Source organism: Hylaeus volcanicus, chromosome 2, assembly GCF_026283585.1.
Source record: "Hylaeus volcanicus isolate JK05 chromosome 2, UHH_iyHylVolc1.0_haploid, whole genome shotgun sequence".
In the NCBI taxonomy this organism is placed as follows: Eukaryota; Metazoa; Arthropoda; class Insecta; order Hymenoptera; family Colletidae; genus Hylaeus; species Hylaeus volcanicus.
In genome coordinates, this window is record NC_071977.1 from 29,285,760 (window position 1) to 29,303,492 (window position 17,733).

The 17,733-nt window shown below is 42.2% G+C and overlaps 4 protein-coding genes across 4 annotated transcripts in view; 1 reads left to right on the forward strand and 3 right to left on the reverse strand.

Annotated features, from left to right (window-relative positions):
• LOC128872762 (protein Wnt-1-like) overlaps positions 1–7,786 on the reverse strand; it is a 65,365-nt gene extending 57,579 nt beyond the window's left edge. Inside the window, exon 1 of the mRNA XM_054115771.1 lies at positions 6,724–7,786. Within this exon, the coding sequence (XP_053971746.1) occupies positions 6,724–6,803 (80 nt within the window). The 5' untranslated portion in view covers positions 6,804–7,786. The remainder of the gene's footprint in view (positions 1–6,723) is intronic.
• The window catches only part of LOC128872763 (probable cytosolic iron-sulfur protein assembly protein Ciao1), a 164,069-nt gene that overhangs the window by 98,426 nt on the left and 47,910 nt on the right, over positions 1–17,733 (reverse strand). The gene's annotated exons all lie outside the window — the stretch shown is intronic.
• LOC128872766 (CDK-activating kinase assembly factor MAT1) lies at positions 9,955–13,211 on the reverse strand. The gene is made up of 2 exons (XM_054115779.1): positions 11,323–13,211; positions 9,955–11,249 (listed from the first exon to the last, which is right to left on the reverse strand). Exons 1-2 carry the CDS (start codon positions 11,444–11,446, stop codon positions 10,411–10,413), a joined length of 963 nt encoding a protein of 320 aa, XP_053971754.1. The 5' UTR covers positions 11,447–13,211; the 3' UTR covers positions 9,955–10,410.
• LOC128872769 (lachesin-like) overlaps positions 13,962–17,733 on the forward strand; it is a 48,471-nt gene continuing 44,699 nt past the window's right edge. The window contains exons 1-2 of the mRNA XM_054115786.1: positions 13,962–14,921; positions 16,549–16,718. Coding sequence (XP_053971761.1) covers positions 14,882–14,921; positions 16,549–16,718 — 210 coding nt within the window. The 5' untranslated portion in view covers positions 13,962–14,881. The remainder of the gene's footprint in view (positions 14,922–16,548; positions 16,719–17,733) is intronic.

Here is a 17,733-nt window from a genome sequence, read left to right on the forward strand (position 1 = left end):
AAACTACGATCCTAATCACAGAAAAATTTGCGAATACGATCCTATTTCCAGGAATATTCAATTATAGAAATTTTTTGCCTCAAAACCAACTTCAGATTCGTGTTCCTCGGCCCAAAAAAACTTAGAAGACCAGGTTTTTGTCAAAATCAAAAATTCCAAAATGGTACCCTATCTAGGCCTCAGCCTATTGGCATGCATTATTTTAACTGAAAATTTTGAATTTTGAATTTCGACGAAATCATGGTTTTTTAGATTTCTCGACGGCGAGGAACGTGAATCTGATGTCGGTTTTCAGGTACAAAATTTCTATGTCTGAAAACACCTGACGATACGATCGTAATCGCAATCAGAATTCGAAAACATTTGATTACAATCGTAATCGTAATTATGATTACGATTATGCCCACCACCGGCCCAAACACAAGCATCTACGGTATTTCTTATCCGATCGTGGCGCAGTAGACAATCCTATTTAACCTCTAGACGACCACCGCGTTAGCCAGTCGTATTACGTTCGTTCCAAGGGCAGAAAACGTTCGCAGGGGAATCCGCGATCGGCGATGCTCTCTATTTTTACGACTCGGATACCTCATATATGCCACGGTATTTTTTATACGGGTCTTAGAAAAAGTATCGCCGAGTTGGGGCGAAGGGAGAAAGACATAGTGCCTAGTCAAGAATTCCATCCCAGAGCGCCGCCGTAGCCTCCGCGTACCAGACACTTAAATTATTCCGCCATCGTCTGCTCAATCGTACTCAATATTTCGACGTTATTTCGAAGGACCTGTCGTGACACTAAAAATTTATTTCGCTTATACCTCGTCCGCTATGTATTCACGATGTTACTCTTTTAAAACGTGTAAACTTTCAGACTACTTATCTTAGACTCGCTCGTTTATTTTCTCCAACTGGCCAGTTTTCTACTCTCGAATGAAATAAAATTTCGTCCAGTATCGAAAACCGACGTTACTTACGGCTACCCCCGATATATGCTGTCTGAGCTATAAAGACGATCCTTCGTCGCGAAGAACTGCGTACGTATCCGTAACATCGGGGTCGTTCGACCTTATCCCGCCATTGAATCTCGTCAAGAACGCGCAATTTGGGGGTTCCCGGCGCGTTCCGAAGCAATTCGTCGACGAAGAACGCGCCCCGGTTCGTAAGCTACACGGTCCCTCGACCCTCCTCATCCTCCTGCTGGTTGGCAGCGGTAACGCCGCGACGTCGATCGGATCTATAGAGAGGTAGTAGCCCGTTTGCTCGAGTTACGACCGTGCGTTAAACCGAAAGAGGCTTTCCTCTCCTTTCCACTCTGACCATGGGCGAGCTTACGACGGTCAAGGCGCGGGGAACGCGTTTCGAAGTCGTCCGCGCGTTTTAACGGACGTCGACGTGGCGGAGGGAAGGTCGTCTCCTTCGACCGTTAATACGTATTTTAATCGCTCGTCGTAAAAAGGTCGCGCGCGCGTTGCGTATAACGCGCCGGACGATGGGATTCGCATGGTTCGGCGATAAAGGTGCTTTTATTAAATCGCTCCAGCCACGAGTTCGGTGCGTGTATCTCTCCGCGTGTGCGTCTTATCGTTCCCACCCCCGCTTTGTTCCTATGCCGCACTAAAAACCCTCGATGGTTTACGACGCGCCGTTCCTGCCGGGCCTTTATGGTGATCGTGATGACTGAAAGGACAGGCCCGATGTATCCCACATCTTATTTGGCAACGGACGTGGGCAAATTTCGTTCGGAACGAGAGGTCACGAGCGAACACGCCGTGCGAGAGATCTATTCGATCGGATACTAGCGACGCGGACGCTACGAGGAAACGCGGTCGCGAGGATTTCAAATAAAGTTGTACCGCAACGAGGACATTACCGCAAGTTATATCTTGTAAACGTATCGTTCTCGAATGATCATGCAAACGTCAGCGCGGCGGATTTAGACGCAAAGAGGCTCCTTAATATCAAACTGGTTCGTTTAATGACCCTGTGCTTCTTTTCGCCAGACCGTTACGCCGACCCGACAACGTCGACCAACTGTAACAGCACACCGTCTGTATTGTAAAACGCGTGTCTCCAGGTATCGTTTATCGCTCGATCGAGATACATATTACTTAATCCCGCCCGACCGCTAGAAATGAAAACCGTACACTTTACCGACGCGCGCCATATTTCAACCGATACAGCCCCGTTATCGGCCGATCGCGTATCCGCCTGCGTTCGTTTGATCCATTCGTCGTTCCAAAGTTCTTTCAAGTTGAAAGTTTCAACGCGTCGATCCTTTTTCTCCACCGATCCGAATCTGTTCCGCGCGCGCGAATCGTTCGTTGCTCGAGTTTCGAGTGTTTGGAAATTGATGATTTCGATAGTAATTGAAAATTGGTCGAGGAGATAAACAATGTTCTTGCATAGGGTCGGGGATTCCATAGAAATTCTATTCCTCGTCCTAAGAATTATTCGAAATTTAGTAACGAAAGACGTCCAAGTACCGGCTCAGGAAAGATTAAAACGAGAAGGCCGGCACGATTGCACGTTTTCTTTTAGAGTGGTTCTTGGTAAGAGTTTTTCCGAGCTTTAGTGACCAGCGGCACCCGACGGCGGGCGGTCAATTTTCCACCAAAACGCGCGGCCGATAATGCGTTAAAAAGGATTCGGTTTGAGAAATCGCCTGAAGGTGGAACGACGTGGCCGAGCGACCAAGTAAGGGAGTCGGGTGGTTCCGAGGGTGGAGGTTGGCGGGGCTGGTTCGAGCAAGAAACCCAACGACGATTTGTCCGTTAAGCAAGGCTAACAGGCGCGACTTACCGTGAATTATTAAGCGTTTGCAGTTCGCGCGTCGCGTGTTCGCCGCCGTGAGCAAGATAAAGCGACAGGCGAAGAAGCGAGCGGTACGTATATACCGGAAGGCTGTGCCTCGTCAGCGGAGCCGATTAATCGCCCCAGGAACCAGTTTGTCGGAAATAAAATCTGCTCGGTGGAATCGTGCTTGACCGTGCGACGTCATCGTGCCGGCCTTCTCGTTTTAAAAGTTGTGCCCTACAGGGGCGCGTCGACACCACCGCGTGCTCTCTTCCCCGTCCCGTTCTCTCTCTTGCTCTCGTCGTATCATCGCTATCATCGGGGCTTCCCCGATCGTGCATACCGCTCTGCCCGATCGAAGGGGATTCTTCGTCTATCAGGCCAACTTTCAACCGACCAATTTTACACACTTCGTCGAAATAATAATAGTAAATAATAGCTTCTCTTCTCGCGACGGTAGGATCAGTAAGCAATTCTAAGTAAGTAAGTAATTCTAAGTGTTGGTGTGATTACGATTATCAGAGCATTGATCGCATCGTTCGGCAGTGTCCACTCTTCGAGAGGCAAAGAGTCAAATTGTTACGGCAACTCTGTAAACTTGAATTATATTTATCAATATGTCTGTTTTGATTACTAAACCGAACGTTGCGGCGTGTATTTGCGTTATGTCTTTTTTGAACAACTGTAATATTAACGTATAATTTCAGACGTGTCAACAAAATTTAGTTCTATATGTATATATCAAGCGAAGCGGAAAATAACGTCGTTTTTGCAATTCTAAATACTTGTTTATCTCGACAATTTCCACACTAGATGGTAAAAGGCTATTGATAACGGGAGCGATTGTACAATTAATAATTAAAAATAGAAATTTATAAAAAATTTGTTTGAATTTAACGCAAAAGAAACGACATTACTTTCCAGTCCACCTAATACAATCAACACAACATGTAAAGCGAATAAATCTCTCGTGTGAGATTTAAAAGCTTCAAAAATAAAAAAAAAATAGCTTCTCTTATATTCCGAGAACTTGTTCCTTCTTACTCGAAATTGTCGACCGAAGTTTGCCCATTCCTGGTCGAAAACGACGCCTAGCTTTTCTTAGCCAACCCTATTCTAACCTAAATCGACGTTTGTGGTAACGATTCACGAGCAAACAGATCCCGTCGAAAGATCGAATAACCGTCGCGCGATATCGACGAACAATAGGTGAAACGATCTGTAGAAAATTGTCCTTCGAAGCGAACGTTTCGTCATCATCCTCCGTGCGTACGTGCCTTTCTATGTACGGAAACGTGATCGAGGCTTTATGCTCGTGAATATCTCGTGCGCTTCGCAATAGTATATTTCAAATGCTAAAATAAACGCTTACGTTGCGGGGAACCTATATACGCCGGTCTCGTAAAAACGCCGCATAATCTTATAAGGCGGCCGTATCAAACTTGCGTTTCACAGTCGACACGATCGGTTACACGGGACTTTCGCGGCTATGCTTTTTGCCACTGCCGTCTCTCGCGAGATCTTACAAAATCGTTGCCGCGATAAATTCACGCTCCCATCGCGTACCAACCGGTAACGAACGATCGTTAATCATGAAATCGCGAAACTGGACCGTCCGGATGGAAAAAAAGAACCTTTCATTAGGTTTCGGTTTCGCAAAGGCCGACCGCGATAGTTGCGCCGGAGTAGGACTGGTCATTAAGAACCATTGAGACTGCTTCGACGCAGGAGAATTAACTGTGGATCTAACGGAAGCTAGATATAGCGCTACTTGGTCGGAAGAGAAATCCGATGAAATTTTCCTACTCGATCGATAACACCGTGCTGGAAGTTCGAGAGGAAGTACGTGATCTCGGTGTCACGAACTTGGTGGTTGTTTACCTCGAACTTCTCCTTCGTAACGCACGTCCAACGCACAAAAAACGTCGCTCTTAACCCTTAAATGGACGATTTTTGTTTCACGTTTTCAAAGTTTTCTTCGAAGTGACATTTGACATTAACTTATTTTCAATGCATAAAAATATTGGATAGTGCCAACATTAAAAAAAGTACAAAATTCGTTCAGAAATAAAAACTAGTTGTCAAAATTAACAAAAAATTAAAAGAAGGTCAATTTTATCTGTGATGTTTAGTATGTTGTTCAAAAACAACATTGTCCATTTAAGGGTTAAAGCTCTGGGGCTTCATCTTACGACAATCCGCGGATTTCGAACTCCCTCAGACCTTTAAAATTCTTTACATCTCTTTAGTTCTATCGCATCTTGAATACGCATCTCAGATCTGGAATCTTAAGGCGCCTTTCTTATAAGATAGGTACACCAATGGATATAGCAAACCGCGACTACGACGATATACTTTGCACCATGCGAATGCTCACGCTTAAGCGGCGCCGAACTGTAGCCGAGCTCATGCCGATTTTTGAAATTATAAATAGTAAAATTGAATGTCCCAGGATACTGGAACTATCGAAATTTAATATTCCAAGTAGGCAACTTCTTGGATATTTTTTACAATGATCCCTATCGTACCTCAATTGCGAAACAAAATTGGACTACAAGAATACGTGCGATGGCTAACAGCCTTATTATGTCTGTTGATCTATGGTGGTTGCAATTTTGCAGACGCGCAATCAAGTTTGAACACGTTACATTCTAAGATACCGTAATCGTCTCCATTTTTGTTTTGTTTCTCTTCTTGTCATTGTTGTTACATTGTACTTGATATCGAGGGCAGATCGCCCGTGAATAAAGTATCATTATTATTACTTCGAAGCAAGGATGATTGACATTTCGGAACTCTTACGACCGGTCTACTTACGGCGCCGTGATTACGATTTCAAAGGACGGTCGGAAATGGTGGAGCACGAGGGTGCCAAGAATCCATGGCAAACTTTGCCACGCGTCTCCCGACGGAAATTATCAACCGCCTGAAACTCGAGTTCTCTCCGAGCGGACATTCTGATCCGACAACTGTAGATCGCGAGATTACCAGCCGCGAGAGCCGTGTTCTCGATCACTGGCTACCGCGAATTAATGTCTCACTCCTTTCTACCTATCCGGACGCGCGTTAATCTTCGCAACCGAGTTTGTGGAACACACCGCCCCGTTTCGTCGACTCGTTCCCCTTTCTTCTACTCGTTTTTTTTTTTATTTATTTACCTTGCACGCAGCTTGAAACGTCGTACACGTTTAACTCTATCCCGTTCGCATCGAAGAATTATTTTCGTACGGGTTCTCTTTACTAAACAGTCACCGGATGTGACTAGAGCCCGATTCTGATCGGTCACCGTCGTTTCTCAGTAATTTTTCAGCCACGTACGGTCACATGCTACGCTGATCGTATCGGCGCGACCGAAACGTCGATTACCGTTCGTCTAAATTAATTTAACCCATACGTGGGTGACGGTGCTTTTCACCGATGAACTAAACAAAATTAATTCTGAAAGTTGAGCTTCAAAGGAAACGAATTTAAATGAAATTCGTGTATTTCGATGAAGTCACAAAAATAAATACCACGACGGATGTTTGATTATGTAGTTTCCAATAGTCTGAATAATATTTAATCCTAGCAGAAATTTTTAAGAATATTTCTCTGGCAACGTGTTAAATCTCTCCAACCTTTTCAAAGTCCCTCCATGGAATGAGTCTATATTCTCATTTCTTTTTTTTCAAATTGAACATCGCGCAATTAGCTGAAAAATGGCGGAACCTGGCCCCAGCCTTGACGTTGTTTCGTGACTCTGATTAAGGGGTAGACTCTGGGTAGAAAAAAAGAAAAAGAAGAATCGTAACAGCCCGTTCGAATAATTCGCGAGCCAAGAGGTGCCCCTACGAAGAAACAATGGAAAGAAAGACGTAGCCTTCGAAAGGCGTGTAGCGAGATCTTATATCTAAACCGGTAGGCATAAACAATTGTGTTGTACAAACTCACCACCAGTTGGCCTGCGCACCGTTTTGCCACGCGACGAGCAGCAACGGGACGAGCAATAAGGTCGTCGCGACGGGCCGCATCTTCGTCGATGTTCGAATTGGCTCGCTGTCGAGTGAAAGATCGTCGGTCGCTCGATGACGAAAACGAAAACAAAGGAGAAGGACGTCCTCTCGCCCTTGCTTCAGCCACGCATTCTCACCGACGTCGATGCCTATCGAGGATTCGCCGCGGCGGTTGATCCCGAGGCTGACAGATCGAGATCGAACGTTGTCCGTGGTCCGATCCGATCGCTGTTTATCTCACGCACCCAGTTTTCCACAAAGAAATACCGCTTTCTCTTTATTTGCTTTCGATCGTCTATTTGATTCTTACATGTTTATTCGCGCTCGAGTATGCGTATCACTGGCCGCAACGAGAAACGGATCCGAATCTGTGTCTCCCGAACCGTGCACTTTTCTCCCCCACGGAGACGAGCGAAATATACGGAAACGAGAAATCGCCGACGAGATTGCCTTCGATCTATTATTCGGTCAGGGAACGAGATTACATTTCGCGCGGAGCGAACGAAACCTCGAGCGACCGAACCGACCTCGATCGAATAAACAAATTGACGATAAAACGCGGTTACTCGGATAGAATTTTGCCCATCACTGACACGAAGTTACGGAAACCGCGCTTTTCGAACGGGAGCAACGTGGCGCGATACGTGCAACGATTGGAGAGAAGGCGCGGACGGCGAGACGAGTCGATGAATAACCGCGGATTAAATAACGTGCTCGATTTGATCGTTCGCGATGCGTCAAACGTAGCGAAACTTATCGCCAAAGCGAAGCTGACGCGAACGAGATGACACTCCGTGAACGCTCGCGTACGTACTGTGGCCGGTAGTCACGAGGAAAAGGGCAACGGGGCTCTCTCGAGGGGCGGGGCCTCCGGTGACTAGCGTGCACGCGATTGGCTGGATCGCACAACAGCCACCGGAGGCTCCACTCGTGTTAATTAAGCATTTCGGCACACCGTCCCGTCTCCGACGTTCGCGCGTAAGGTAAAATATCCAGTAACTCGAACACGTTTCAAAGTATATCGTGATCGACTTCGACTTTGCCAAATAATTATTAAGTTAATTAAACAAACAACCCTAACCCTGTAACAGTACCGGATTTAGGGACGAACGCGCCCGGGCATCAGAAATGGGCAAGACCCTAGACTTCGAATAAATCTGAAGTTTGCCGATATATTTGTCTCGTTTCCTTCTTTGGAAAATTTTCAAAAGAGGAAAGGAGATAGACGTATCGGCAAACTTCAGATTTATTCGAAGCTTGGGGTTTTGCCCATCACTGCTGGGCATCGCCAAAGCGCTTCAGAGGGCGCGGGCTCCCCGAAAGTAATTCGAACATTCGTCAATTTTTATGTTGCTACGTTTCATTGCGATAATCTTAATATCAAATAACGATAAATATTCGCGGGTTATAGGTAAATTTATTTCGTTTACGTATCGCAGAGTGTATCTCATTTCGCAACGAATATAGAACAGTTAGGTGGAACATGACGCCGTGTATGAAACGCGTAGGAAAAAAAAAACAACGATAAATAGCAATAGCAATACGTAATAGCAACACGATCTATATTGGTAGTAATATTGAACGTCATTGCTTGATTCACTCTACAATAAAAAGACCTGGTAAATTAAAAACATTTACTCGAAGTACTCATAGTACTTGAATAATCTATTTCGACGATCTATTTCGATCAGCAGTAGCCGAACACAATTTCATTTTAATTGTACCGTATAATGATATTCGCTAATATATTATCTACTTTTTATAAGTGATTCGAGGGTTAGCACGTCAAGCACCAGCTCGATCACCGTTGACTGGCGATATGTACCAACCTATGTCGCTCTCACATTAATTTTATAAAACTTTATAAATGGCTGAATTTCCCTTCAGACGTATCATGCGAGATATTCCGCGAATAGAAAACTTTGGTTATATTAGAATGTTCTACAACAATGTCATACTACTCACTTATTTTTTAACAGGCAATTCTGGATTAGATTCGGGTAATTCTCCTGACACTTGCCGCGCATCATAGGGCTATAGGTTAGTTTTGCGTGACTGTTCCTTTCCAATTCCATCGAAACATAAACCAGGGAGTAAAGAAGATGCGTTTCTAAAAAACATCAAGAAACGTACGTATTATAGTATACAGATTGTAATAACATACATGCATGGAAGATGTCTCAAGATGTCACATGTCGCATTGTCGTCTTCACAGTTCGAATAATAGTTGCAGACTGAGTCTATTAGATCGAGAAGATTCTCAATGTATGCAAACAACGACTGTACCAGACGCATTGTGTCGGTGTTTACGAGTTGTAATTTCCAAAATTAATTCTTTGAAATTTCGTCATTGTAAATAAGGGAACATATTCTATACGTTGTAGAATAGAGTATGCTTCTTGATATTATAACGAAACAATTATTAAACAATTTAAAAGTAACAAAAAGCATTACGGATAATGCATTTGATACGAAAAATCCAGTTCGTTTGGTAACCAAGTCTACACGAAAACTTTAAAGAAGGAAGTGCCTTCTTATGGTTGAAGACCAAACCATGGCCGACAAAAACCATTTGTTGCTCTGTCGATCAGAGAGGTAAACTATACAAAACTCTTACCCTAAATTTAATATTCCTTCTGCAAATACACTGTTCTATATAATGTGAAACAAAATAATCAGATCGTTACAAAAGAAATATATTTAAAGAATCTCTTAGGCATCGAAGAAACCACACCTCTATCGGTTAATGATCATCGCTTGTTAATGTTGATACATCCAGAAAACACAATATTCTCCCCGGACATATTGTATTTGTTTATATAGAAAGAAAATAAACTCGTTTAAAGGAGATTTTTGTTCCAAGACTTATAGAGGTCCTCTTTTGACTACATTGGTGTCACACGCGACATTATCGGCTCGGGATGGAACGCGAATGCAACGCTGTTAGCGGTGGAAATTAAAATTAAACCTGTCGACCGTTACTTTTTCCAAAACTATAAAAAAACTAAAGGTACCCGTTTAATAAGACGTAAGATGTAATTTTCTATATAGATTATAATAATATAGACAAGTTGTCCATTTATAGGACTGCATGTCTTCCGTGATCTACTGTAAATATTGCAGCAGTATCGGTCGGTAGTACTGTATTGATTTCAACGAGTAACATTGATAATTACGAAAGTTATATTTCAACATTAACATTTTCATAAATAGCGATACAAATAATTTATAACATATCGATCGTTGAGAAGGTGGATGTACGTAAAACATAAGAGATGATAACGTATATCACAAGATTTAACAAAATGAATTTTATTTTGTGGGGAAACGGAAAAATGGTTTTTCTTTGTAGGTATTCGATGAGTGGCCAGGTACTGAAGTTGTACAATTTTCATGGTATACATTTCATGCTATATACGATACAAAAATTAGATAAATACACAAGGCACGTGTACCTGTAATTAGTAATTATATCACATGCATTTAATCAACTTGGCATATATTTCTTGAACGACAATTAGTCGGAAATTCTGAGTTGCATATGACAATTCGAAGAATTGGAAAGTACTAGCCTATGTACAAAACTATAGGTATAGTTTCCTTGGCGTTAAAACAGTCTATACAGTTATACACTTGTAAATTCTGTTTGATGTTGCGAGGGATTATGGTATAAGCCAGCCATAGCTTCTTGTAACGCCCTTAAACATGCAACATGTGCCTTGAATCCACCTGCCCTTTCGGAAGAAGATTCACCACGTACGTAAGCAACGTAACCACGAGCTTGCAGTTCTCGCCAACCAGGTGGTGTTGGGCCATCGGTTGATTGTCGAATAGGAGTGTAAGAGTACAAAGGTCCTTCGTCGATTTTTGGCACAGACATATAATTCTGAGTTCCTTGGTTGCCAAACTTTATTCCTGTGCTAAACTGAGTAACTTTAGAAGTTACCGCTTTTGTTTCCTTTTTAGATGCTTGTATAGCGGATGCAAATGTTTCTACGATATTTTTTGCATTTCCTTCAGAAAATGTAAGTTCATCTATCAGTGCTTCCTTCTCTCGAATCTTTTTCTTTTTAGCTTCCATTTCTTCTTTAACCAATTCCATCCTTCTCTCCTCTTCCTTCTGCTTCTCCAACTCTATCATTTCTTCTAGCTCGTATTCAGTTCTACCAAGTTTAGATTTGCTTTTCGTTATTTGCTCTCTGTTGTCCTTCTTGTACTGGTCTATCTTTTTATTTGTTTCTATTACATCGATGTCGTTAGTTAAATTATATATAATTGTTTCAATTTCTTCTAAGTAATCGTTGTATTCTCGTAAAGATCCAAAGTCCTCTTCCTTTTTATTAAAGTCCCGAAGTATCCTCTTCCTTATGTTTACCTCTTTCTCTACCATCGGATCCTCAAACAATTGTACACGAAAATTTGCTCTACGTAAAGGAATTCTGCATTCTGGGCAAGATCCAGAACCTTTACAAGTACATTATATATATTAACATATTTATTTCAGGACATTTCTTTAATAATGTACAAGCATACTAACCTTTAAGAAACAATAAGTCTACACAGCTTTCACACAAAGTGTGTCCGCAAACGTTTACCATCATTTTCAACGATGGATTCCGATATTTGGTAGTCTTGCATCTTGGACAAGCTTGATCATCCATTTTTGCAAGATATTAAGAACAAGTATTAAACTTAACGCGAACCTACACTTATGTATTTTAACAGATCGATCGACCGGTTAACGAGTAAAACTATTTACAATAAAACGTATGACATAATTTCAACGTAGATTCAAATTAACTGACGTATCGCGTATAAACAAGCATTATAAAAAGAATTCAATCGTCACATTTCGTTGTCGTACGAAAGAACTTGCAAAATCACCGACCTGCGACATAACCTACAATTAAAACTCACGCCATATCGTGCAACTTGAACCGACTCGAACTAAAACATGAACAAATTCGATATAGAGAAATGGAGCGCAACGTGTATCGATAATGCTGAAAATGTTTACGACCGCGATATAAACTGCGATATCTGTAAAGCATGAAGTACGATAATAATCGTACACAATTGCTGACAATTGCAGTGCATTTCCATTCGCTCTTATTGATTGATCGACACGCGAGATTGTCGATAAACGGAGTACTACGATCTAAATTAAAGGAAACACGCATACTACGAAATTTATTACATGTACATGTTTTGTTTTATTTCCAAAGTTAAACTTTGTTCGGAAGTACAGTTTACTTTAAAACACATTTCCAGCTAATGCCGTTCAACTCTGAGGATTCGAGGATACGATTTTTCGTTTTTCTTATTCCCTCTTAAATGCTGCACACGGAAACGTAAACGCATTAAAAGATAAACTTGTCGATGAAACGTGCACGGAATGTTCCCCATTCAGGGGGAGGAATCTTCGCATTTTCCGAGAAAGTTTCGATCATCGAGCATCGTTACGTGATTACCGAGGCAAAAGAGACGGAAAAAGGAAATCCCGGTGAAAAGAAAACTCGAGTCAAACCCCTTGAGACCGAAGTCGTACGTCTCTTGTGCGTTTCACTTCTAACGATTTGGGCCATCGATTTTTCTTTCAATTCCAACGTGTAGATTGTACATTAAAAAGTCGGCAAGAAAGAGATACAATGCATGTCCATTATGCAGGAAAGAACAAAGGGGTGGTACATGCTTTGGTGCCTCTCGCAGGACTCCCCTGTTCCTTCTCGGTGATGTTACAGACACCCATTATTCAAGCCTCGGAGTAAGACCGACGCGACATTCCGTAAAAAATGCGCAACGACGTTTCTTAAGTAAACGGAGTTACCCTAAGCTCGGCTATAGACCGAAGCACCCCGAAATTTCCGAGATTAAACGAAATCTTGTTCCAACGGGATTTCCTAAAGTGAGCACCCCATTATTGTGTTTTCTCGTTTCATGGAAATTCGCATAAATACACCGCGCCCTTTAGCGTTCAAATTTCGGGAAAATTTAAATACGCTGCTCGTTATACGTACAGAGTCTATTAAGTTAATTAAAATCTGTATAGAACTAGTACACATTGAGCAAACAAATTTTTAGCCAAATTAGTTCGTAGATAACGAGACCGCTAATTCTTATCTGACCAGTAACGAATTAAAAGTTAACTCTGTACTCGTTAATCGAGATTTTTATCAAGATAAGAATTTTGCCCATCTCTGTTCGAGACTCGCCAAAGTAGAACCTCGATTAACCGTTGTAATGGGGCTGAAACTGCCACGCATAAAAAAGTTTCACGGATGAAAAAGCGAAATGAAACGATTAAAAAAATTACTTATTTAATCATTGTCTCGAGCTTCTCGAATTTTTTTATTGTTCCCTTCACGGGCATTATATCATTCTCTCCCGTGTTACAGATTGCGTAACAGGTTAAACAAATTTGTTGCAGACTTAACCTAATAAAAATGCCGGGTATAAAACATTAACCTCTCAGAGAATGTTGTACGTTAGTTTCCCGTATACGATCCCATAGAAAGACCCGTTAGAAGCATAGTAAACAAATATTTACAACGACACGATACAAGAGAATTTTTGTATATCTTTCATAAAGTAACTCGTCTCTCGAGAGATCGAAGTTAAAGTTTTTGATAATCTACTCCGTTACGCAAACATCCCCAGAGATTAATTCTCTTTAACATCTCACTTTCACCCAAAGCCCTGTCACCTATACAGCGTGTCGTTCGTGGCAATCAACGTGTCGAGGTTATAAAGTAAGGGATAATCGAACTCCGAACATATTTTTTTATCGAGCAGAATCGACGGTTCGGTCGGGATTCAATGGTCAAAACACTCGAGGAAACTGCCGATCGTTTCGTCGACTGGCTTTCGTTCGTGTCGCCAAACGAGACGATAAGCTCGATTTAGTCGTCACCGGGAAGGAACGAGGCGAACGAGTAGCTCTGCTGCATGATATTTGTTACGGTAGACGAGGCGTATTGGTGCGTGACACGTGTACGACAATGACGACACTAGAACGACGATCGGCTCGACATGGAATTCGATTCTCGACTAGGGATGCTGCACGGTAGCGCGACAGCGGTGTGCGTGCTTGTAATAGAACCAAAAGGGATACACGCTTGCGCCGGACGGTGTCTACCCCATCTTCCCGTTGACTTCGAGAGAGGGAAAGCGGGGCGTGTGCAAGGACAGATGGCAGGGCGTCTCTCCCGGGCCGTGTCGCATGCACTATCAGTTTCGCTCGGATGTTCGTACACGAGTTTTATCGCGCTCTTCCACGACGTTCGCGTTCGTGAAAGTCGTACCGTAGACACCCTCGTTCTTGTTGCACGTTCTTTCGATCGTGGAAATTAAGTCAACGTCGTAAACGCGAACGTTCCGCGAAGGCGAATCGGTTTTTGGGTTAGGGAAAATAGTGTCGTCGTCGTCGGGGGCCTTCCGATGGATGAAATTGCTGACAGTTCGATTTGCATAACGGAAATGGTTTAAGAAGAAAATAGGAGACTGGTCCAGATATCTCTTTTGTTCCATCGGGCCTTTTGTTTTCCATTTTTTTTTTTCTTCTTTTTTTTCCCCCCCAACGTGCACGAACTGATCGAACGATCGAACACGTTCGTTGGTCAATTAACCAGTAGCAAAGGGAGGAACGTGGTAGCGGGAACACACGAGTGGAGCGTGTATATCGAGGAAACCAGAGGACTATGGGAAAGAAGTATCGGGGACGATTTCTATGCATGCCTACACATAAATTGCGAATTGCTGTGACATAATGGCGACATCGAGCGAAAAACTGAAAGAAAATCGGATGGTATCGATTCGTCCGATACTTTCGCCCCGCGATTTCGATTACGCGCCTTTGTCCCGAGATGCAATATAGAAGAATCGTTTCTGGATTATTACGCCGCGGTAGGAGGAGATTAACGAAGCGCAGGAAGGGATAATTCGCGATTAATTGGCAAGTGAAAGTCGTGGAAGAGCCGGCGACGCTGTGAGATCCCATTGTCGAGGAAACCGTGAGGATCGCGGTGGGTGCATCGTCGATAGCGCGAGGGATACATCGAACAACATCGTGAATCGACTATGAGAGAGAAAAACAAAAAATGAAGGGTGTACTGTTTGCCCTGAGTCTGTTGTTTTCGGGTAAGTACACGAATCACCTTTGAGATGTTAAAATTCAGGAAATCAGGAATACTGTATCGCTTCTAAAATAATCCGAGTGCGAATTCTGTCGAATAGACGTGCTTCAACGTTTCGAAAGTAAGCAGCGATTGGTATTCCTGGACTTTTTTCATTTTCCACGATGTACGGAGAACGTAAGGCGACGAGGTTGTTCTTTCACGCGAGACGAACGACAATTTTCATTCGCGATACGTTTAATCCTCTGTTGCATAATGTGCCCGAGTAGTCACACGATGAAAACAATTCCCGTTGACCTTTTCGTGTCCCGGAATCAGTTCCGGCCGGTTTATGTTGGTATCGCGATGTCAGCTGCGTGATTCATTTTCTCAGATTACATTTTGCAGAGTAGTACTCGTGATTGTTGCGAATATAAATACCACCGCAAACGTTAAATCGCACGCTTTTAAATCGTACAGAAATATTACAAACGAAATATTAGCCTCGTAGAAATTTCCACGAGTCTGGCAGTCAGCGTGTTGATGTTGGTACGTCGCGTCCAACCGTGTTACCGGAACAGTTTAAATTAAATTTTGTACGCGAAACAGACTGACGTGTATACATTAATAAAAAAAAAAAGAATACTTGTCGTTCAACTCGAGTATCAACGAATAACTAAATAAACAAGAAATATACCGAAATGAGAAAATCTGAACCACGAAAGGTTAAGTAATAAAGCCATTCGATGTAGGATTAACACGTTGACTGGCAAACCACCACTCGTGAAACTTTCTACCAGGTTAAACTTTCGTTTCGAAACAATTGGAAACCACGTAATCTAACATCCGTCGCGGTATGCAGTTTCGTAATCTCTCAAAATTCACGAATCTCGTTCGAATTTATCTTCTTTCCCGGCGATACCTTCGGAATAATTTTTTGTTTTTTTTTTTTTTGTTTTTTTTGTATTTCATTAGCGAAAAGCCCTGGCACACGTAGATGGGTGGCGCGACGGTCGGTGTGTTAATAATTCGTTTAAGGGAACGTAGGTAAAGAGGCGGTGGTTTAGGTCGGGACGATACAAGAATAAAAATGACGGGGACATTTGTTACAACAACGCGGGTGGAGCCCGGGCATCTTTCATTCTCCCACGGTGCCACGAAGAAACACAAAACGACTAAAGGGTTCGCCGCGACGATACCTCTCGCTCACTGTCACGTATTATGAGATAAAGTAGTTTCTGAAACTGCAACCAGAAACTTCAGTGCTCGCTTTAATACTTTATGACGAAGCGTAGCGAGGTCTGTGTACGAGCGAAGGGGAAAAGATATATCGCGACTTTTACCATCGGGCCGACGGTTCGAGACACGTTAAAATGATTTCTTACCGGTCCCGGGCCCGTACGTCGTTCCAACCCGCGCGATAGTTTCGGTGGTAAACACCGAAGGAGTTAACAAAATTCCGATAACGAACGACGGCAACGTGGCGAGCATTTCTCTTGCTGTACCGGCCCGTAAGCACTCTCCGCGGTGCGACGAAGCACGGGATACAACCTCTCTCGGGTCAAAGAACAATCCGTCGCTCCCCCGTCGCGCAATCTGAAGATTGAAAACTGGCCCACTCGAGAACTGGTCTTTGTTGTTTCCCTTATAAGCGCAAGGACTCGCCCGGGGTACGTCCGATCACGGAATGTACGAGAATCGTGCGCTGGAGACGCTCGATCGGGGACCATACTTCGACGTTACGGCCTCTCGCAACGTCACAGCGTTGGTCGACAAGACGGCCACGCTAAACTGCAGAGTTCGTAATCTGGGCGATCGTACGGTGAGCGACCTAATATTACCTATGAAACAACTGCGTATTGCGTGTTTATTTAAAGTGTTAAGGATACACCGGTTGCATTATTACGCTACCAAGTGTCGCTAAATTAATAAACATATAACCTTTCCGTACATTTTTTTTAATCTTCAATCCCTTGTTTTACCTTAAACTAAAACCAAACCAAACTATTATTTTACTATATAACTATTTTACTTTTTACATCTTTTGGACGCCATTCGTCTTACAGCTAGCTTATTTTCATTAATATTAATGTAACGCGAGTGTCTGAATGAGGAGTTTTTTGGATTTTGGAATTTTTTATTTCTTGTTTTTTATTCGGGAGTAAGGATAATTATTTAACTATAATTTAGGAGTTGAAGTTGTATTTATTCTCAAACATTCGTATTAACAATTGAAACTAGTTTTTATCAATCTGACTTGATATTTTCCAATGAGGAAATGCTTTTTTTTTATTTTATTTTTTTTTTTATTTTAATAACACATAGTACCTTTCCTATGAAACAAGTGTATTATTTTAACCTCTATTTCGAGCCCTTTCTACCTGGCTAGTTTCTATTCGTTTCTACTTTAGAAGTACCCTGTACTAAACTAAACACCGAAATAGCCGTCTATACAATTTTTCTCTAAATAATTTACTTTTTATCAAAATGTTTGTTCTTATTTTAAGGGGTTAGTCGCAGTCAGGAAAATGGAAACGGATAGTTTCTTGTGTGTGTGTGTGTTTTTTTTTAGGTATTAAGTAATAATTTTTATTAATGCAATGTAAATATATTACAAAGTGTGTCTTAAAGAACTATAAAAAGAATTTTTGTTTTAAAAAAAGGTTAATTCATTTCGTCATAGCAGGCGATGACGTAGACGATGATTTAAAAACATAGATTTGCGGCGAGCATGATTTCTCTACACTGGTTTACCTGAAAATAAAAACAAAGGTAGATTTCGAAAATATATCGGACTAACGGGTCCCTGATCGAAGGATTTTTTATTTTCTTGTATA